The sequence below is a fragment of the Tenrec ecaudatus genome, chromosome 3 (genome assembly GCF_050624435.1).
Source record: "Tenrec ecaudatus isolate mTenEca1 chromosome 3, mTenEca1.hap1, whole genome shotgun sequence".
In the NCBI taxonomy this organism is placed as follows: Eukaryota; Metazoa; Chordata; class Mammalia; order Afrosoricida; family Tenrecidae; genus Tenrec; species Tenrec ecaudatus.
Genome location: NC_134532.1, coordinates 76,988,881 through 77,012,483, shown reverse-complemented (window position 1 = coordinate 77,012,483; position 23,603 = coordinate 76,988,881). Strand labels below are relative to the sequence as shown.

The following is a 23,603-nucleotide window of genomic DNA, read 5'->3' as shown; positions in this document are numbered from 1 at the left end:
AGCACTGTGCTAAGGTTTTATATAGTGATTTATGTGAGGACAAGTCTGAATTCCTAAGTTAGGCCAGTGAAAGTGAGACTCAGAAAGGTTAGACACTACCAAGACCAACTAACCCAAGTCAACTTTCTCCCTTACCTACTGCCGACAGCCGCTTAAAAGATATAAAATGCATATATATTAAACTCACCGAGTAGGCAACACAGAATATTCTATTCTATTTGGCCACACTGTGTTCTACTTCCTTTTCCTCTAAATGTAAGCACACCCTAAGATTAATTTCAGTGCCCTTTGTTCTGTATCCTAGAGAGATAAATACAAAATATAAATACTTCCCCAATGAAATGTCATTTATTACAATTTTGTAGTCAAGTAAGGATGAATCCCCAATCAGTCTTTCCTCTTTTTTTTAAAACCAAGCTTCCAGTGTGGTAGATACTTTCCATTTGCCATCCTCACCCCCTGACCCCCGCCCAGTCTGTTCTCTACTCTTCATCCAGTTCTCTGTACCAAGAGGCTGGCTGGCTTTGTTAACTGGGCCATCCTGGTTTCAGACTGGGTTTGGCCAAGGGAGCACTCTACAGGAGATTAAAGGGTTGGAGGAGAATGAGATGGGAGCAATTACTGCCTCCTAGTGGCAATGTCCTCCAGCTAGCTGCATCCTTTGACCCAAGGTCTCAGATTCTCCCAAGGTGACACTCACCTATGCCAGAAACAGCTTTGCTGTTGCTACACCCTGTTTGCATGTTTGTAACTTTATTAAAACTTTTAAAAAATTATGTGATTTCTTCTGTGGTGACACAATGACTATACATTTATACATCATGTAGTAAACCTAAACATTCCTCCTTAGGTACTCTGTTTTAACTAAAAGTCAACTTGTCTATTCCTGGTGCTGTGAGTTAAATGATGGGCTGCTAACCACAAGGTCAGTAGTTCAAACTCTCCAGTTTCTCAGTGGGAGATTGTTGAGGCTGTCTGCTCCCATAAAGATTTACAGTCTCAGGAACCCAATATAGGGTTGCTAAGAATAGTGGGCTTGATTTGGGGGTCTTATGAACATTTCCACTTTCCAAACAGTCTTGCCTCCCTCAAATTGCTATCTTCTTTACATGTTGTTAGTTGCCATCTCGTCAATTCCAATTCATGTATGTGCAACGTAGAACTGCTTCATAAAGTTTTGTGACCTTTTGAAGGCCTGTCTTCCACAACGCTAAATGGGTCTGAACCACCAACCTAGCTTTCTTTTAGCTAAGAGTCAAACACTTAACTATTGGCACTACCTAAGGACAAAACTGAGTGACAGTTCACCTAAGTATCTATACTTAGAAGTTCTATTCTGTCCAATAAGGAGGGGATGGAGTCACTATGAATTATAATTGTCAAGTGACAAGGCAATGGGGTCTAGTTAAAAAAAGTTTTAAGTCCTGTTAGATGTTACATAGTAATACTGCTTATTTATATAAGTCCTTTTATTCCTACTTCTATTACCTGTTTTAATATTTCTCAAATCATGCCTCCACTCATCATACAAGAGGTAGTCAGTCTTCCTGCCTCTTCTTATCCCCTTCAATTCATCCTACATACATTGAAATACTAAATTCAAACCTTCCAGGTCTTCCTAGTTCCTAGATGCCTAATTACTAAATCTGGAGTTCATTCACAATCTAGTCACAACTGTTTTTTGTTTTTTAATGTGAATTGGTTGAGGTTTAGAGATGACCCATTTTCCATCAATGACACATACGCATTTTGTTTCATGTCATTGATTGTAATCCCTACAATGTATTCCACTTATTTACTCACTTATTCAACTTCTTCCTTGTGCTTCCTGATTCCATTTTTCCTTCTTTCTTAAACCTCTGAATTCTATCCTTGGTTAAATGCTGCCCTTTTGATCTCAATGATTATTCTTCAAGTGTAATCCCTTGCAAAGCAGTTGGCATTGGCAGCCAGTCAGACACTGTCTAGCTCAGTGTTTACCACATGGACAAAACTGCTCCAGGGGAGCATGGGAACATTCCAGGGGGTCTGCAAAAATAGATTCCTACACTTTATCCTGGATTGTGATCTACAGGACACGAGTTTTCATTGCCAAGGGGTGCTTTCCCCGCCTCCCAAGAAAAGGAGGCAGTAAGCCAAGTAAGCTTGGGAACCAATGTTCTAGTTTGTCTGGTCTCGGTCCTAGAAGTTGCTCTTCACTAGTCTCTTCTCTTGTGTCTTTGATTTTCATCACTCTTCTTCCCTCCATACCCAGAGAGGCCAATAGTTGTATCTTAGATGGCTTGTCACAAGCTTTTAGGACACTAGACACTACTCACCAAATTGTTGTTGTTTGGTGCCACTGATTCAGTTCTTACCAAATTAATATGTAAAATGCCTTTGTTGACTGTGTTATTCCAGTTAACCTTAGTATCCCCCCAAAATAAAGTCGTGGGCCCCCAAGATCCTTGCTTAGTCACAGTTTTAATGGAAACTTCTACTAATACCTTATTTACTCAACACCTTCTACAAAAACTTTCAGCTTTACTATTTTATTCACTTATTAATTATACTTGCATTTCCCTCAGTTGGAAGCTCATTTTAAATAGTACCTTCTATCTGCCCAACAAAGTCTATCTTCATTGTGAATTCTTTCTCTAAAGAGTCTCTCATCCTATAAATTAAACTTCACTCTCTTGAAAAGGTTTTTGAACTTGTAAATAACACTCATAAGACTCTACTGTTTATTTTTTTTTTTCACTTCTTACTGTTTCACATCCTGAATATATTTGGTAAGTTTTGTCTCTATAATTAAATTGTTAACTCCTTGAGGAAAAGAAATATGTTTAAAAAATACCACCTTGCGAATCGCTCTCGGCCTTTTGGCTAAGATCAAGTGTAAAAAATAGCACCTTGCTAAGTATTTACTGATATATTCTTGTAAACTAGAGGATTAAGAGGATACAGTAAAAATATCTATTAAGATTAAAGATGAAGCACATTCTAGACAGCTTAATCTCAAAGATTTCTATAAGACTGTATTATTGACTCACTGATACAATCTTAATTTTAAATAACAACTTTTTCATATTTATAGATATTTTTTAAAGTGAACATAAAAACTTCATTTTCGAAGTTTCAGTTTCTTTCTTGGTAGGAAATACAAGAGACTCTCCTCCTCCTTCAAATCACCAGTGACTATCCAGAAGGCCCTTGCTGGAGTCACCACTGCACTTCATTACTACAGCTGACTCTTGAACCACATGGTAGGGTTAAGGGTACCAGCTCTTCCCCTAGCCCTCCACACACACACAGTCTATAGTTCACATATAATTTATGACTACCCAAACTGTTCACTACTAACAGCCTACTGTTGACTACAAGCCATACCAATAGCAAACAATTAACACACATTGTACGTATTATATGCTATACCCACATAAAGGCTGCCTACATGTAGTAGGATGAATCATAATAATCTTTGTGTATGTTTAAGATGTCAGGCGAATGAAAGTAATTGTTTCAGATCTTAAGTCATTTAAGTATAAATTAATTCTATGAAAAGAAATACATTTTAATGGATATGAATGGATTTTAATACTAACCTATAAGAACTAATAATCCTTAAAGTTACCATTTAGAATCTACATGTGAACATGGAATGAGGCATAGAAGAACTTCCAAGGAATTTTTATAGTGCTTTAAAATAAAATAAGTTATTTACTAGCAGTATTTCTTTTTAGTGTTAACAAAGTATACATTTTAAAAATACTACAAAAAATTTTAATACAAAAACTTCTTTGTAAGCATCATGTAACTTTTTTTCACCTAGACTATGCATATCATCTGTTCAAGGTCATCATTATTCATTTATGCTTATGTCCCTGCCCTGCATATGACAGTCACACCCTTTGAATACAGGAAGACTAAAATAAATCCCTAAAGTGGTACATTTGCTGCCTATTTAGAATTATGTTTCTATCTGAGCTACTTTAAATAAAAATGTTTATAGTCAGTTGGGTATGCAGTAAGATTTGACTGAGGAACTCATTTTAATGTAAAATAATCCTAATTTGACTCTGGAAATTTGAGAAAAGTTTTCAATATTTCAAAGGTCCCAATTTGTTATCAAAGCCAAGATCCCTCTGTTTTTATGATCTTTTAAATTGTGAAATAGGTAGGATGATTTATCAGACCATTAACTCTGCATTCAACAGCTCAAACCAACCTCTGCCTGATCCATATTCTATCCCACCTTCTCTCCGTTAGTTTTTCCTTTCCCTCTTATGAAGCTCTATTGTCCCAATCTACTGGCCAAGATTGTGTTGGCAACTGGTAGTGGTTACCTGTTGGTTTGCTAACTCCCAGGTCAGCAGTTCAAAACCATAAGCCCCTTGCTCCAAGAAAGACAAGGCTTTCTACTCCTGTAAAGAGTTACAGTCTGGGAACCCCACACGGCAGTTTTACCTTACCAGAGAGGGTGGCTGTGAGTCAGAATGAACTCTATGGTAGTGAGTTTGTTTGTAATGAGTAGTGAGTTTGTAATGGTAGTGAGTTTTGTTTTGTTCCTATGTTTTCTAGTTTTCTTTTTTTTTAATTTAATCATTTTATTGGTAGCTCTTACAGATATCATAACATTCCATCGTTCAATCACATGGAGCAGTACTGTATAATCGCTACCACAATCAGATTCAAAACATCTTTTTTCTTCTTGAACTCCTTGATATCAGATCCCCCTTAGCCCCTCTCCCACACCACATCCCCCAGGAACCCCTACTTACTCATGTATTTATTTTTGCCGTGCCCATCTGTTTTGGTATCAGGGTTTCTCTCCTTTCTGTGAAGGTTATGGGTGTGGTAAGGTTTTCTATATCAATCTGTGTTCATTTGGGTAGGTGATGTGTTTCTAATAACCTGTCCACTTCATGTAGGTTTTCAAATTTCTTGGGGGTACAGGCTTTCACAGTAATGTTATTATTCTTTTTATTTCATTTGAATCTATTGTGATGCCACCCTTTCCATTTATAATTCTTAATATATGCAGCTTCCCTTTTCCTTCCTTAAGCTCACAAATGTACAATTTTGTTAATCCTTCCAATGGATGGATTTCTTCTCTAATTTCTTCCATTGTTTTTTTTTTCTGTTTTCCAGTTCATTTACTTCTACTCTTATCTTTATTTCTTTTCTCTTGATGGCTCAATGTTTTGTTGCTTATTCTAGTTGATGACGATGCTGATTAAGGTATTAATTTTAGTTTCCTCCTCTTTTCTCGTGTGTACACTAATTGCTAGAGATTGCCCTCGGGTACCTGTTTTTCCTGTGTCCCAAAGGTTTTGGAATGTTGTGCTTTCACTCTCACTTGTTTTAAGGAATTCTAAAATTTCATTCATTTCATCAGTTAACTATAGTTTAGTGACTACAACAGGGTGCTGATAACTTTCCATGTATTTACGTTTTGGCCCTTGCTCTTCTATCGTTGTTTTCTTATTTTATAGCACTGTGGTCTGAGAAGACAGATGGGGAAATATCAGTATTTTAAAGCTGATCTGTGTCCTAACGCAAAGGGCTTACTGTGTATTTGCACATATGATCTCTTCTAGAGAATGCTCCTTATGGACTGGGAAAGAATGCACCCCGTGCTGGTATTGGGTGGAATGACTTTAAAAAGATTTTTTTTTTCTTAAATCAAAACCTCTTCCAAAAATTTCAAATGTGTTTTGTTTTTTCAATTTAAGCTAGCACAAGAATAGTTAAGCATCTGACTCCTAAATGAAAAGTTACAGGTTCAAATGCACTAGCCCCTCTGTGGGAGGAAGAGGTGACAGACTGCTTCCATGAAGATCTACAGCCTTTTAAACCCTGTGGGATAGTTCTACTCTATCCTATGGGGCCACTATGAATTAAGAGTCCACTCAACGGCAAGGGTCTTTGCTTTTAATTTAAGCTAACAGAATTCTGTGTGTATTACTAGCATTCTGTTTATTTACATCCTTTAATAAAATCAGTTACAATGTCTAGCACAAAATATTACCATACATATTACATTTAACTGTTCCACCCTTTTACACAAGATGAAAATTCATCTCTGAAATTTTCAGCAAATTCTGAAAAGCATTTATCTTCTGGTCACCTACATCATCTACTATAAATCAGATAACACTTCAGACCACTGTCATGAAGCTTTTATTAATGTTTGGCTCCCTATTTTGATAAAGTAAATTGTTTACACATATGGGTATTTGTGTGTGTGTGTATATATATATATATATATGCAGATGCAACAAGGAAACAGATGGACTTTCGGCCTCTACTTAAATCTTACTTCACTATAAGAACAGTTTGTTCTAACAATATGGCATTGTATGATACTCACATTCCCGACACGATCACTGAAGACAAAGCAGGTGCATAAGCAAATGTGGTGAAGAAAGCTGATGATGCCTATCTATTAAAAGATATAATGTCTGGGGTCTTAAAGGCTTGGAGTTAAACAAGTGGCCATCTAGCAGGGAAGCAACAAAGCCCACATGGAAGAAGCTCACCAACCTGTGTGATCATGAGGTATCTATTGGAAGAGGTATCAGAAGTTCAAAAGCAAGCAACCAAATTGATGTGAAGAGGTGTGGATGTAGTGGAGACCCAAAGCCCACCTGTAAGATAACTGAATAGTCCCTCTCAGAAGGGCCACATGGAAAGGATGATAAAGCCAAGGTACAGTATGGCACTGATGAACCACATAACTATCCTCTAGTTCTTTAATATTTCTTCCCCTTACTGTGATGGTTTTTGTTTTACATCATTACTCATGTTAGATTTGTGTATGTGAAAATCAAGAGAGATAACCCTTCAGAAAAGTAACAAGAATAATGGTTCAGGAGGAGAGGGTGGGGAGGGAAGTTGATAGCACTGATGATTATAAAATTCCACTTGATTGGATTGAATAACAGACTTATATGTGAATGGATATATTGGGTTGTGCAAGATATGGGGGGGGGAATAAGGGTTCCTTGGGGGTAGGGTGGGGACAAAGAGACACTGATATCAAGGAGTTTAAGAAAAAAAGAATATGTTTTGAGATTGATCATGGCAGCAATTGTACAAAATTGCTTGATGTGACTGAACTATGGAATGGTATGATATCTGTAAGAGCTCCCAATAAAACGATTAAACAATTTATTTATTTATTTTGCAAATTCACCTAGGTTTACTGGCAGAGTTGTCATAACTGCTCTGAAGAGTGAGGTACCTTTTGTTGGCCTTTCTCTTCAGGTCAACAAAAAATAAAATTAGGTGAAGAATAGCTTTAAACTGGAAGCAGTAAGTAGTTCCACGTAAGGCTAACTAGCAGACCTCAGTGAGCAGAAACACACCACCTTCTCAAGACTTTTAATCAAAAGGGCTTGTTACATTGATAGACAAATATCTCCATGTTTTAAAAATGGTACTAGGGTTGAAAACCAGTGTCCTTTTTGAAAGTCATGGATCCTTTTTCTAAAAGTGTTTTAATGTTTATGATTATAAAACACTGGCTACAGCCCTCTAATACAATGTTGTTTTCTTTATGAGCACTGGCAAAAATGAGAAGATTTCTCTAAGAATTATAGACACCAATCCCCAAGCCCCCATAACTATCTCACCAGAGACAGACTGAAATACCGAGATTTAGAAGAAAACAAAAGGGGAAGAAGAATCTAACAGATTCCGACAAAGATGCTTCTCTCACCTAAGCAAGAAGGACGCACCCTGGACTAGCAACACCATTTCAAAGAAACCTTTAATGTGCTATGATGTGAAAGCACCTTATCAATTTTTTAATTTTAAAAAGTTACCCTCATATATTGCCCTGTTGACCTCTATAAGGAAATAATAATCGAGTATTTGCAAGCCCAGAGTACTAAAACAATTTTATTAATATGGGTTGTAATTTTGTCCTTAAGGCCCATGATATAAGTCTCCCACAGAGCAAAGAAGCTAACTGTACGACCTCTTTTATCTACATAAGTTACCTCAAACAAGAGACATTTCACTGGTTTCCAAGCTGTACTGAATAGTATTCAAAGAAGTTCTTCAGTGTATTATTCATTTGGCAATAGGGAATGTAGAAACTTACAAGATGACGTAGGTACAAATAATGAACATTTTATAAGATATCTACCTGTTTCCACATTCTCGGTCTCAACTTCTTGTTCTTCTGCCACATCTTGCATCATATAAGTTTCATCATCATACACCAGAACCTGGGCTGCATAGCCCTGCTCTAATCTGGCACTTGGAACTGGCTCCACAATCACTGCTGGATATTCAGAAACCTTTTCACTTTCCTACAAGAGCAAATTTAAGAAACAATCAACCTTTTTATTCAAACATTCTCAATTCAATTACAAACCCTTGAGCTCATACCGTCTTCATCAGTCCACACAAACAGTTTCATGCATTACAAATGTGAATGGGAAAACCAAAACAAGATGTGGGAAAGTCAAACTTTAAAAATCTTTTCAAATTTCAAGATGAGACATAGATTTAAATTTTTAAGCAATCAAGGCTTGAGGAGTAAGAGGGCCAATTAAAACATGGATATAATCTCACTATTTCATGAAAGTCAATGAAAATGACAGTGACTCTTTTTTACACATAAACCCAAAAGGACAAAAGTACAGGAGAAGACACAGAGTAACAAAATCTTGGAAGTGTGCAACTGAATAGATTGGTATTATGTGAGTTAGTCAACCCAAGAAAACCAAGTCATTGCCTGACAACAGAAAATGTTAAGAAACAACAGACTTTACTTTGGAGAATCCACAGAAAGCAACACCAATTACTTCTGGAACTGAAGGAACAGCAGAAGCCGGGGAAAGAAGAGGTTAACCAAAAATGATTAAATGAAAACTGCTTGAAAAGCATTTTATCATGTAGCCACCTTCTTCCTCCATGATGCTAGGCCAACAGCTGCCCACCACCTACCTCAACAGAAGACTGAAGAGCCACATTCTAAAGAGGGACTAACATCGTGTCATTGTGGATAAGGAGGAGTGTGGAGTGGAGACCCAAACAAAGCTCAGCTGTAGGCAACTGGACATTCCCTTATGGAAGGGTCTCAGGGAGGAGACGAGACAGTCAGAGTGCAGTTATATGAAACATAACTTTTCCTCTAGTTCCTAAATGCTTCTTCCCTTCCCCCTACCTCCCACTATCATGATCCCAATTCTACCTTACAAATCTGGCTAGACCAGAGATGTACACTGGTACAGATAGGAACTGGAAACACAGGGAATCTAGGACAGATGACTCCTCCAGAAGCAGTGGTGAGAGTGGCGATGCCTGGAGGGTAAAGGGAGGGTAGGGTAGAGATGGGGAACCGATTAAAGTTTCTACATATAACCCCCTCCCTGGGGGACAAACAACAGAAAAGCGGGTGAAAGGAGACGTCGGACACTGTAAGATATGACAAAATAATAATTTATACATTATCAAGGGAGGGGGAAGCGGTGAGGGGGAGAGCAAAAATGAGGAGCTGATGCCAGGGGCTTACATGGAGAGCAAATGTTTTGAGGATGATGAGAGTAATCAATGTACAAATGTGCTTCATGCAATTGATGTATGTATGGATTGTGATAAGAGTTATATGAGTACAGATGTGCTTTATACAATTGATGTATGTATATGTATGGACTGTGATAAGAGTTGTATGAGCCCCTAATAAAATGTTTAAAACAAAAAAAACAAACAAACAAAATCAGTAGTTAACAATGAGACATGCTTATTTGTCTACAGTAACCAGAATGATTAAAGCTGAATACCAAGTATAACTGAACATCATCAAATAAGAAAACTCAGATGAAAATGGACCAATTTCAAAAAGATATAATTATTTAAAAACTAGAATCTTTGAATAAATATTTACCCAACAAATAAATGGAATTTATAATTTTTTTAAAAGAGTTATATGAGCCACCAATAAAATTATTTTTTTTAAAGCAGTGAATGATCCCACGATGAAATAGGCAAAGGACTTGAGCAGACATCTTACCAAAGAGGGCATTCAAACCCATGGAAGGATGCTTAGCATCATTAGCCTTTAGAGAGATACAAACCAAACCCACACTGACCACCCTTTTACTCAAACTAACATGGCTCAGAGTTTTAAAATAAAGAAACAAATGTGAGCAAGGAGCTAGGTAAATTAGAGTCTTTATCCGCTGCTGGTTATCCACTGCCAGTGGGAGTGTAAAATTGAATAGCCATCACAGAAAGCAAGTTGCAGCTTCTCCAGAAGTAACATTAGGACCACAATATGATCCAGTCAGTTCATGCCAAGACGTGCACCCAAAAGACTTGACAGCAGAGGCTCAGAAAGAGAATCACACGCCAATATTCACTGCAGTGGGAGCCACAGCCTCAATGTCCATCTGCAGATGAATCGACAAACACAATGTGGGAATGGAATCTACTCAGCCAGCAGAAATGAAATCTTGATACAGGATGGGGAGAAAACGACATGATGCTGAGCAAAATAATCCATTCACAAAGGGGCAAATAATGTACAATCTCACATGTAAAAGCATAAGAAAAGGCAAATATATAGACAAGAACTTATTAGTGGTTGGGGGAGGGGTGGGGTGGTAATTAATAAACAACAACCCCCAAAAAAACTTAACTGCCATTGAATTGGTTCTACTCAGAGCAGCCTGTAGAACAAGGTGGGACTGTTCCAGTGGGTTTCTGAGACTGTAACTCTTGACAAGAGTAGAAAGCCTTGTCTTTCTCCCACTGAGCAACGGATGGTTTCGAACTACTGGAGGGTGAGTGGTAGAAGTGGGGTTACTGGTGATGGAAAAGTCACATTAAGAGTAGAGTTGCACAGCCAATCAGTGTAATTGTTGTCAATAAGTATACACTTGTAAAAAGTTTATCTAATATAGTCATCTAATATAAAAAGCGATAATCTAATATATAAAAGCGATCTAATATAGTAATGCCAATGCCCAAAAGAGGTAAATAAGAGAATAGCTTTAGCGGCTGCTTAAGCAAAATGATAAAGAACCTCAAGGGACTTGGCTCCTTGGTTTGGAGGTTAAGTCAGGGTTTCGTGGGACATCCCAATTAAATGGCTCTAATAATATGTTTATTTAGTGTTTCTGTTCTACCTGCTAGGAGCCCTGGTGTCATAGTGGGTTACGAGTTGGTCTGCTAGCAGCAAGGTCAGGAGTTTGAAACTACCAGCCACTCCACTGGAGAAACATTATACTTTCTACTCACAAAAAGAGTTACAATCTCAAAAATTTTTTAAAAAGGTAGAGTCTCAGAAACCCCCAGAGGCAGTTCCATACAGTTGCTGTGAGTCTGAAGAGACTGGATGGAAGGGAGTTTGGTGTAGGTCTTCTTTCTACTTTACTCTGTAGTTCTTGGGTTCCTAAAAGCTTTCCATCCGAGGTACAATTCACCTGTTCACCTGGCACAGCAGAGGAAGGGGAGCTATGAATTGGAGGATGATGTGTGGTTAACTGGCTCCATGAATAACTGCCTCTTTTGTCATGAGACCAAAATTGAATGGTGCCTGGCTACCATTACTAAGCATTCTGCTCAACGATTCCAGAGAGGAATCGTAATGAGAAGAGAAAAAATGCAAAAGAGACTTCCCATTCCTCGTGGATTCTAGACATTCGCTCTGTAAGGTGAATGAGCCTCTGGAATTACTTCCCTGAGAAAAATTTTAAATCTTAAACCAAAACTATCCCCTGAAGTCATCTTAAAGCAAAATGATTGTTTTAGTTTGCTGCTTAACTGGTAAAAAGAAAATCAAAACGGGCTGTCTTGGACACTACGTTCTTTTAAGAACTATCTACATGAGATCAAACTGACAACAGCAACTTAAGATATTCGACGGAAGCAGGGCCGGCAGTGAGTTTACGGTACTGGGAAATGATGTAGAAAAGGTTGCACAACGTAAAGAAAGGAATCAATGTCACTTGATGGTGCATGTGGACACTGGTGCCTGTTTAGATGTGCATATTCAACAAAAAATCAATTGGAAAAAAAATTTAAAGCAGCAGCAAGTATTCCAGCGAAACAGTAAGAGTAAAGTGTTAAAAGAGGAAGATTTTGAATACCAGAGATAGGAGATCCAGCACATGAAAGGAGGTTTCAGAATGCCTTACGGCAGATTTAAAGGGCAGCCAGTCCAGACTGTAGCAACGTGACTCCGATGAAACATGATGAGCTGCCATCCCCAAGACAACCACTGGCACTGTTCCTAAGGACAGAATACCCAGGTAAGCCTGGTGCAAATCTGTATCTATATTTGGCTTCCCTGAATGTTCTACTGAGTCTTCTGTGCCCTGATGAATATTCATTTTGCTTGTCAGACACTTTGACTTTGACTTAACCCTACAAGTTGGAGGAAGACTACGAGGATCTCAGAAACAAATAACAACAAAATATAAAAACTGTGATAAGCAAGGGGCACTGTGGGTAAATCTTACCTTCATTGTTAAAAGTGAGATAAGGATCAGCTTAAATTCAATTCAACTAGAAAATTATCAAGTTCTCGCTTTCCCATTCTCCATCCTCATAGCCAGCAATTCCAGGCGATATTCTTCCACCCAGCCACCTGGCGCCCGGTCAGAACACACAAGTTAAAAGGACACAGCCCCGCAGACAGCCAAATACGCAGATTAAGTGCCCCTGCCGACACTCAGTGCCACTGGGGGTTCCATGATTCCCTGGAAGGTATCACAGAGTTCACAGCACAGGAATCTATACTTCCAGTTGCTGGTCTACCGCAACTAGAAAGGCTACAACCCAAGAGATGCATGGGGTTCAAGAGGGTTCTTAGTGAGTTGTGTTTCCATGCCCTCAGAAACCAAAACAGCACACTGGGGTTCTGTCATAAGTTCAGACAATGTTACTTCCTCCATGCATGTTGACTACTAAAACAGTATTGTGGTTATGCTGAGACAAGTCTAGGACAAGCCTGCTCTTGTAAATATAACCAACACCTGACCAACTTTTGTAGTCCTATTTCCTTTTATTACTTAACATAATAAGCAGCTTAACTACTTGCTTTGCCCCCAGTTTCCAGACAGGCACACTTCCAGGACATTCACTGTTAGTTTATGGCCTTCCACATCTGCCCAACACATTCTCATCCACTGAAGGATCTATAGAGGTTCACTCGTCTCCCAATGGAATCAATTTTTCCTTTCCAAGTACTTCCACAAGTTGTTTGCCTAATATTATACTTTAATTGTCCTGTATTATAATTATCTGTTTATTTATCCAACTCCTCATCTTGATAGTAACATGTTTGAGAATAAGAATCCAATAGTTTTATGTTCTTTTCAACTTCATGTAAAGTACCACTTAAATAATTATAATTTGGTCTAAAGTAAGATAAAACTCAGCAAATTTTTAAGATTAATGGGTATTTGTTGATGTACCTCAGAATTCCTGGGTAGCATACATATTAAGCACTAGATTATTTTTTAAAGTTTGGCAGTTTGAGCCCACCAAAAGGTATCTCAGGAAACAAGGGTGGCGATCTGCTTCCAAAAGGTCACAACCCTGGAAACTCTAGGAGGCAGTTTTACTCTGAACACAAAGGGTCACCCAAGTCAGAATCCACAGCAGCTAACAACACAGACTCAACATTTGCTAATTTATGTTAGCAAGCAACTTTCTGAACTTTTTCTCTGCCAAATGATAGAAAACACATGCCAGGTCAGTAGCAGAGTGCTTTCTTTGTATTGTAAAAAGGAGTTAACTATTCTTACTGAGATAAAAAGAGGAAAATATTAATATCTTTCACTTTATTATACTGAAAAAAGAACACATCCACGAGGTTATTTTACTTAGGATCATGATCATCATGCTGAAGTCACTAAAATATGCAATAGTCAAAGACGTGAACTCCAGATTCAGTGGGTCTTAGTTGGCCCTACCTACCCAGGCCCCTGAGCAGCCCTAGCAGCGTAGTGGCTCTGCACTGGGTTGTGATCCAGCAGGTCAGCAGTTTGCAACCACAAGCCACTCTATGGGAGAAAGATGGGGCTTTCTACTCCTGCAAAATGTTACAGCCTTAGAAACTCACGGGGCAGTTGTACCATGTCCAGTAGGGTCACCATCAGTCGATTCAACTCGATAGCAGAGAGTTTGATTTTTGGTTTACCTAGCTCCCTAATAAACTAGGATAGCCAGACATAGCAAATAAAAATACAGGGCATACAATTAAATTTAAATTTCAGATAGACAATGAATAACAACTATAAATATTTCCCAAGTGATATTTAGGACCTACTGATAGTAGGAATTGTTTGTGATATACCTAGTTACTAGATGCCTTCAAAAGAAATGCAATAAAAAGGGTATGAGCAGTAGTACTGCAATCCTTTCAACATTATATTTTAGGATTCTATAGAAACAGAAAGACAAAATTCTGAAGTATGTTAAAAGTACATACATTTGTTTTCACATTTTCTTTTCCATAATAAAACTATCTCTGAAAGATTTCCCAAAGCTGAAACAGATCACAGGTAGCAGGCTTGGGGGCTACTCCCCTCCAACAACACTGAACCCACTGCCACAGAGTAGATTCCAACTCACAGCAACCCCCCCACATTTTTACGGAACCAGACAGGTTCATCATTCTCCCAAAGAGCATCTGGTAGGGTTAAACCACCAGTCTGGAAGTGAGCAGTCCAATGTTCACTGGACAGCCTAAATATAACACACATCCCAAAGTAAAATGTATGCTTGCAAGGCACACATATAAAGTTTAAAGGCAAGTCAGCTAACCTAAACCTTCCTAATACCAATGAAATTGAAAACGTACTTAGCAACTTGATAAATAAGTGTAGGGGGGTTAAGTCTAGCCTGTCAATCAGGTCACACCCTGATGGCGCCTCCTTGTGGACGTGGCCTTCTCCTGAGGATTCTGGGAACTTCCTCTCTCTCTCTGCCTTCCTCTTCCTGTTGACAAGCCAAGTGGAGACTAGTTGAGCCTTGGGAGAGCCTCTATTTCACCTTCCTGCTGTTAAGTCACTCAAGAGAGCTACAAGAGGCACACTGAGACCTACGAAAACCTTGGAGATGTTTCCACCACCACTGGATCCACAAGACTTGGCACCCACTAGCCTGTGATCTTCCTGCATTTTGTATCATGCGTGTGCTGTCTGCGTCTGAAGCGTAGTTTATGGGCTAGTATCGGACTCATGGGCTAATAGCTGGCTTATAGACTTGATCTGGACTGGACTGGACATTTTCTTAATATATTGCTCTTGGATATAGAGTTTTCTTTTTTCTTTTTTAATTGAAAGATCATTTTATAGGGGGCTCTTACAACTCTTGTTATAATCCATTCATCGATTGCATCAGGCATATTGGTACTTATGTTGCCTTCATTTCTTTTCTAGACATTTACTTTCTTTGGAGCCCCTTGGTATCAGCTTTCCCCCCTCCCCCAAACTCCCTTGATAGATTATAAATTATTATTTTCATATCATAAGGTGATCAGACGTCCCGCTTTTGGCATGACAGTCCCGATTTTTAACAATTTTTCCACGTCCCGCGGCATTTTAAAAAGTTCCAATTTTTGGAAAGAATGCACGACAAGCTAAGGTATACGGTTTTCGGCTGCCATGTGGCTATTTCGCCAGGATATGAGTTTTATCAATGGTGTCCCGCTTTAACAATGTTAAAATCTGGTCACCTAATTTACACCCACTGCTGTCGCCCTTCCCCCAAGGTTTCTGTTGTTCTTCCCCCTGGAGAGGGGTGAATGGTTATGTGTAGATCACTGTGAGATTGGTTCCCCCTTTCTCCCTACCTCTCCCCTGCTTCCCCCTACCCTTCTGGTATCGCGATTCCCACTCCTGTTCCTGTATTACGTGTGCCGTGAGCCCCCATCTCTTATCTATACCTGTGTACATGCTTCAGTCTAGTCTGAATTGAGAAGAAGCACTGGGGCCAAGACAGTGAGGGGTGAGGAAGCCTCAAGGAACCAGAGGAATGTTGTGTGTTTCATCGATGTAAAACTCTTTCTTATACATATATGAGTGTCTCTGGATTTGTTTCCCTAGTCAACCGGACTAACACAACCTATCATTATATATTGTACTATGCAACAATTAAAAGGTTAAGGTTCAAATGTATAAGTTGTGAACCTATGTACAAAAGGACAAAGCATTGCTGAGTCAGGCACCATCCTCACAATTGTTATGCTAGAGCCTGCCCATTGCTGCAAACACTGTGTGAATACATCTCATTTAGGATCTTCCTTTTTGCTAATCCTCTACTTTATTAAATATGATGTCCTTTTCCATGGCATGACTGGTTCCTCCTGGTAACATGCCCAAAGTACATGAAACCAAGTTTCACCATTCTTGCTTTTGAGCAACATTCTCTCTGTATTTCTTCCAAGGTCAATTTGTTTGTTCTTCACGCAGTACATGGTAATTTTAATATTGTTCACCAGCACCATAATTCAAATACATCAATTCTCTGGGTTTCCATTATAATACTGTCTTCTATAGCTGCACTTTGGAATTTTTGGTTGAGTTCTTTTACTTCATCATTTCTTCCACTGTCAGATACTCTATGTTTGGAATGTCTTTTTAATGACCCATTGCTTCTTCATCTTATCATGTTCTTAATGTCATCTCACAACCCATATTGTTTAGAGTCACTCATGTTCAGCAGTCGAATCGGTTCTTGAGATAGTCTCTAAATTAAGGTAGGATATACTCAAATTTATATTTTGACTTTTTGAACTTATTTTCATTTTCTTCAGCTTCAACATGAAATTACATGGGAGCAATTGATGGTCTGTTCCAGTGAGCCCCTGGCTTCTCCATTTGTCTGCTTCCACAGATGTAGTCCCTTTGATTTCTGTGTATTTCATCTGTTGAAGTACATATACTGTTCGTGTTGTTGGGGGAAAATGTATTTGCAATGAAGTTGTTGGTCTTGCAAAATTCTGTCATGGGATCTCCAGCATTGTTCCTACCATCAGGCTTTATTTTCCACCTACTAATCCTTCTTTGGACCCCTGGTGGCGTAGTGGGTTACGGGTTGCACTGCTAACCACAAGGTCAGTTCAAAACCACCAGCCACTCTGCAGGAGAAAGATGAAACCGCCTACCTCCCTACAGTTTACGTCTCAGAAACTGAGAGGCAGTTCTACCCATGCCTAGGGGTTTCAGACTGCTGACCTTCCTACAGGCTCGCTATGCAGTGAATTAGTCCTTTGTTTCCAACTTTTCCCTTCCAATCACTAGTAATAGCAATGCATCAAGATTGCATGTTTGTTCCATTTCAGGCTGAAGAAGTTGATAGACTTCTTCAATGTTTACACTGGCTTCAGTGATTGGTACATAAATGTGAACAACAGTCATATCAGTGGGTCTTCCTTGTAAGCATGTTTATTACGCTATCACAGGCAGCATTGTACTTCATGACAGATCTTGAGATTTTGTTTGGATGAGACATGTGACACTAGTCCTCTTCAATATGTCATTCTCAGCACAGTAACCCATGATTGTCCTATTCTGGTCCACTTCATCTAATCAATGCCTAGGATCTTCATGCATTCCATTTTATTTTTGATGACTTCCAATATTTCTAGATTCATATTTTAACAATTAATGAGCACTTGCAACTGTTTCTTCTCATTTGGAATCATGCCCATTGGCAAACAAAGCTTTGCTCTATCCACCTTGTTAAGGTCAACTCTAATTTGAGAAAGTAGCTCTTCCTCAGTCATGTTTTGAGTACCCTCAAACCTGAGATGCTAACCCTCTGCCAATGTATCACATGTTACACTGCTACTCATAAGGTTTTTCAGTGGCTAATAAGGAGTCCTGGTGGTGTCATGGCTATACATTGAGCTGATAACCACAAGGTCAGCAGTTGAAACCCATTAGTCACTCCTAGGGAGAAAGATGAGGTTTTCTTCTTCCATGAAGATTTACAGCCTCAGAAATTCAAAGGGATAGTTCTGCTCTGTCCTATAGAGTCGCTATGAGTTGGAATCAACTCAATTGCAATGAGTTTATTTTCTTTGGATTTTTTCAATCCCTCTGAAGTGGATAACCTATTCCTTCTTCCTAGTCTGTCTTCATTTGGAAGATCTACTGAAACCTGTTACCACAGGTGACGCAGATGCTGTGTGAAATACTGGTGGCATAGCTCCAAGCATCACAGTCACACACAAGTTACCCCAGTGCGACAAAGTAAAAGTGGCGGGATTATGTACATATTAGCATATAAAAATAACTATCACCTATCAACCTGCAGGTCGCAACCCCTTTGGGGGTCAAACAGCCCTTTGACAGGGTTCCCTAATTCATAACAGTAGCAAAATTGCAGTTATGAAGATTTTTATGTGTTTTGAGAATGATGAAGGCAACAAATGTACAAATGTGCCTGACATACAATGGATGGATGTATGGTTGGTGATAAGAGTTGTAGGAGCCCCCCCAACCCCAGCTCCAGGGAGGGCAGGAGCAGCTCTCGCCTCCTCCCACCCCACCCCATCCAGGGCAGGTTTCTGGAAACTAGGTTTAACTCTTTATAGAAATGTGAACACTGAATTTATTTTAAAGGAAAAAAGATGAATAAAAATCATTTTAAAAATAGACAAGGGGCATGGGAAACATCACGGAACACAATTTATATGTATATAGGTCTTGAAATGAGTGAAATTGCAGCTTGTGAGGGTGGGGGTGGGGGGAACTGGGGATTTTATTTTGGGGGGTTAGGAAAGATTTGAGATAGTACTCTATTTAAATCAAAAATAACATTCTGGGCCCCGAAATGACTTCTCCACCCCACTCCCTCCCCACCCCCACTGACTGTGTCATGTAGAAAGGTCCAGACCTGCTGCTGAGGCCTTGTGTGTGGCAGACCACCTGGTGGCCATCCTGCAAAGCAGCAGCCATCTACTGACAGGTGAATCTACTAGTCTGGACATATGGGGCCCACCCTAAAGCCACCTCTCCCAGCCTCAGGGAGGGCCCCAGGTGTCACAGGGCAGTAGGTGGGCTTCCTGTGGAAGCAGGTTAAAGTCTGCACCTTGACTGACTGGCATGAAAACAAAAGGAGCAGTTGCACCACAGCTGTGTGTACGTGTGAGATGAAATTTCTTGGCTATACCTGTTTGTGGCTTAACTCTGTACTTAAAGGAAAAGACTTGGACATGATTTGACATCATCAGCCCAAAACAAACACGAAATTAAATTATTTATTGCCAGGCCCAAAAAAAAAGGGGTTGTACAAGCCCCCAATAAAATGATTTAAAAAAAGAAAAAGAATTTTATGGTTGGGGGGAGGGGGGTGGCATCACCACAACATGAGGAATTGTATTAAAGGAAGGGTTGCGGCATTAGGAAGGTTGAGAACCACTAACCTAAAAGATAAGGAGGAAATGGGTTACAAAATGATTTTATTATATGATTCCATTTACATGGGCTGCTAACTACAAGGTCAGCAATTTATAACCACCAGCTGCTCCAAAGGGAGAAAGACGGGACTTTCTACTCCCATAAGAGTTACAGTCTCAGAAACCCACAGGGGCACTTCTTCCCTATCCTATAGGGTCACTGTGAGTTGGTATTCACTTGATGGTAGTGCGTTTCGTTTTTCAGAGTGTTTAATAAACAACCTGGGAGAAGTGAATAGATTTAAGAGAAATTTTCCATTTTCTCAGTAGTTATGATTTTATTGTTTTACAAAAATCTTATATAACTAAAAATAAAACTCAAACAAAAACTCTATTATATCTTTCTTTTTAAAATGACATATCAAACACAAACAACAGCAACAAAATTTTTAAAGCTAATATGGGGTAATCTGAAAATTTCAATATAAGATCTGTGGGATAATCTCCTTCAACAGATATAATAAAGTCAACTTTATTCAGGTATAATTTTTATACACAAAATGCACATATTTGATGTGTACAGCTCTGTAGGTTTGCACAAAAATTAAATATCACTGTAACTCCCAACAAGGAACCCTGGTGGTGCTTTAGGATAACCATTGGGTTGCTAACCACAAGGTTGACAGTTTAAACCTATCAGCCACTCCTCAGGGGGAAAATGAGGCTGATTGCTCTGATAAAGACTTATAGTCGCAAAAGTCCTGTCAGGGTCACCATGGTTTGAAATCAACTCAAAGGCAGCGGATTGGGGTTTGGGATCGGGTTTGGCTACCTATCATCACAATTAAGAAATAAAACACTTCTATCAGCCCAGAAAGTTTCCTCATACTCCCTTTCTCACTCTACCCTCCCTAACCACCCAGCCCCACCACCACACATAAACACAAACCCCTCTCTGATTTGCTTCTGTAATTATAGATTTGCCTTTCCTATAGTGTGGTAGTTACATAGCCTGTTGTCGATTTTAGACATAAGAGTGAAGGGGTGGAGTGTAGCCTGTCAATCAGGTCGCAGCTTGATGACCTCCTTTGGAGGCCCTAAGGAGAGAAACAGCTCGTAGGAGGCAAGACACTGCCTCATTCCCTGTGAGACACTCCTTCTGACAAGGCACATGGAGCTATGCTAGAGCCCTGGGAGCAGGAGGAGCCACATGGAGTCCCCGGGCAGCGCTGTGATGCTTCTACTGCCACTGGATCCACAAAACTTTCCAACCACTGCCCTGTGATCTTCCTGCACTCAGCATTATTGCATGACTGCATAAGTCTAAAAGAGAATTTATGGACTAGTTGTGGATATATGGGCTAATATGGGACTTATGGACTTGATCTGGACTGGGCTGGGATGTTTTCTTAATGTACAATGACTCTTATATAAAGCTCTTTCTACACGAGTACCTATGAATTTGTTTCCCTAGTCAACTCAGATTAACACATATAGTTTCATATAAATGAGCACAATATTTTGGAGATTTCTAAGTTATTTGTTACATCTATTAGTACTTCACCAGAAAAATCAACCCCAATGGCATTAAGTCAATCATGCTCATAGCAATCCTGTAGAACTGTCCCATACATAGGGTGTCCTCAGTTATAAATCTTTAAGGAAGCATACTGCCACATCTGTCCCCCATGTAGGATGTGGTGTGTCTGAACTGCTGACTGGTTTGCAGCCAAGCACTTCTTCTGAATACTGATTAAAAATTTCATTGTATACCAATTGTACATCCATTGACTTATCTTTGCCTGGCTGTAACATTCTTGTGAACATTCTTCCCTTCCCTTCCCTTCCAGACTTATCTAGGAATCAAATTACCAGTCACATAGTAAATGCATATTTAATCTTAAAACAACTGTCAGACTGTTTTTCTTATACACTCCCATTAGGAACATATAAGAGTTCCGGTTGCACACCCCTTTTCCAATACATGCTTATTGTCACTATTCTGCGTATAGACTAGCATCTCCTTGTGGGTTTAACTTGCATTTCCTGATGACTATACTACTGCTCCTTTTAATAAGTGCCTATTGGCCATCCATTTAAGTATCTGTTAAATTGTTTGGCCATTTTAATGCACTGTCTTCAATTTACAATTGTATGAGGTCTGATTGCATGTCTCTTTCCAAATATGTATTACAAATATTTTCTTCCAAGAAAAGATTTTGTAAAGTTTTTCAAAGAGCAGATTTTTTCAATGAATTTTTTTTCCTTTTCAAATTTTGTTTGTGTTCAATCAGAATCATGCTCAATCATATAAGACTAAGAATCTTTTGTGCTTTCTTCCAGAAATTTGTACATCATATCTTTAACTTAAACTTCTGGTCAATTTGTAGTTGTTCTGTGTATGTGAGGCTTGTGGTTAATTTATTTAAGTGTGGATATCCGGTACTCCAACATCCTGTGTTGAAGACTATTCTTCCTCCACTAATCCACCTCTGCAGGATTATAAAAATAAAGCATGTTACACTGTGCAGACTGTAATCAGTAACATGAAACAAAATATGTATGATTTGAACAGGACTCTGCTTTGTTCTGTAAACCTTCACTCAATTCACAGTAAAAATGTTTAACAACCCAGCATATACATGCGGGTCTCCATCATGTTCTACTGATGGATGGTATATATCTACTGGTATGCCAATACCACACTATCAGAATCGCTGAAGCTTTATATGCTTAATGAAGTATGTAAGCCTTCCAACTTTGAACTGAACCACAAGTTTCTAATCTATGGACATGATATAGTCCTCCATTTATTTAGGTCTTCTATAATTTCTCTCAAAAATGTTTTATGATTTTTTACAAGTATTCAGGCCTTTCACATTTTATTAAGCTTATCCTCACATGTTGTGATGCTCTATTAAGTAGTAGTACGGTGTTTTTAATTGCAGGTAGCTAGTATATATATATATACAATGGACTTCTAAATATGAGGGGACTTCCAAAAGTTCCTGGAAGAATTCTATTACCTTTGAATTCCATGAACTTTGTGAAACCTCCTAGTATTCATCATGGATACTCTAACTTCTAAATTTATTAGTTCTAGTAGCTAACAGATCACTTCAGATTTTCTATGTACATGATCATATCACCAAAAAAAAAAAGGTTTTACTTTTTCCTTTAAGGCTATGGGTCTTTTGTTTATTTGTGCTGCAATGTCTAGGTATGTCAGTATCATGTTGAAGAGAAATGGTCAGAGCAGGTATCCATGCACTGTTATCAACCATAAAAAGAAAGCAGCCAGTCTTCACCATCAAGCAAGACATTGGTGATGGGGTTTTCACATGGCTTCTTCAGGCAGAAGATGTTGCCTTTTATTATTAACTTAAGGAGTTAGAAAAACAAATGTATGTTCAGTTTTGCCAATGGGTTTTCAGTATCACATTTTTTAATTGTTTATTCAGTTATTATGTCTGCTCGTAAGTTGATCAGGAAGACTGAACAGATATCCAGCAAACAAGAAAAATAACCCAGAGCCCAAAATATCACAACCTGATACCTTAGTTATGCTAGTTTAGACCACTGTATTAGTACTACATATCAATAACAGGCACATATTTCATAGAAACTATAGAGAAAACAGATTTTCCTCTTTTTTTTTTAACTCATTCTCCCCACTTTACTTCCAGGTCAATATCTGTCTATGATTGTGACAGCATTTTTTCTGTTACTGTTATTTTCTACTCTCATCTCTTATTCACCACTGTTATCAATAACAGGAGACTACCAAGATGTGCTAATGATTCAAATGTCTACAAGTATACTTATATTAATTATATGTATTGGATTAAAATATGGCTGCTCAGACTGAATTATATAATGAACCAAGAACAGATGACAAGCAAAGCAGACACAATTATATTTGAGATTCATCCAATGTAGCTATTTAGATACAGTATCCTCGCTACATAACTCTAGAATTCAAAACCATGAATCTTACCTGGGATCTAAGTCTATGTCTCAACTGGTATTTTAATGTTATTTCTTTCCATTTCTTCCTTCAACTTTCACTCTAGTGAAATGCATGTTCTCTCAATCTAGGTGAGGCCTGAAGATACCTTCCTCAACCTTCTGGCCCTTAAATCATAAAAGGTCTATGAGATGGACACGTGCAGTTCCAGCTACTATGAATTTCTACTCCCAAATACCTGTTTCCCTTTAATCCCAAACTTAGTTCATCCATATGATTTCTATG

The 23,603-nt window shown here is 38.7% G+C and overlaps 1 protein-coding gene across 2 annotated transcripts in view; it reads right to left on the bottom strand.

Annotated features, from left to right (window-relative positions):
- ELF2 (E74 like ETS transcription factor 2) overlaps positions 1-23,603 on the bottom strand; it is a 112,916-nt gene that overhangs the window by 63,068 nt on the left and 26,245 nt on the right. The window contains exon 4 of one of the 2 annotated variants that reach the window (XM_075543773.1): positions 8,135-8,300. In XM_075543773.1, the coding sequence (XP_075399888.1) occupies positions 8,135-8,300 (166 nt within the window). Of the gene's footprint in view, positions 1-8,134; positions 8,301-23,603 lie in introns of those variants that run through there. The other variant, XM_075543776.1, reaches the window with a different exon arrangement.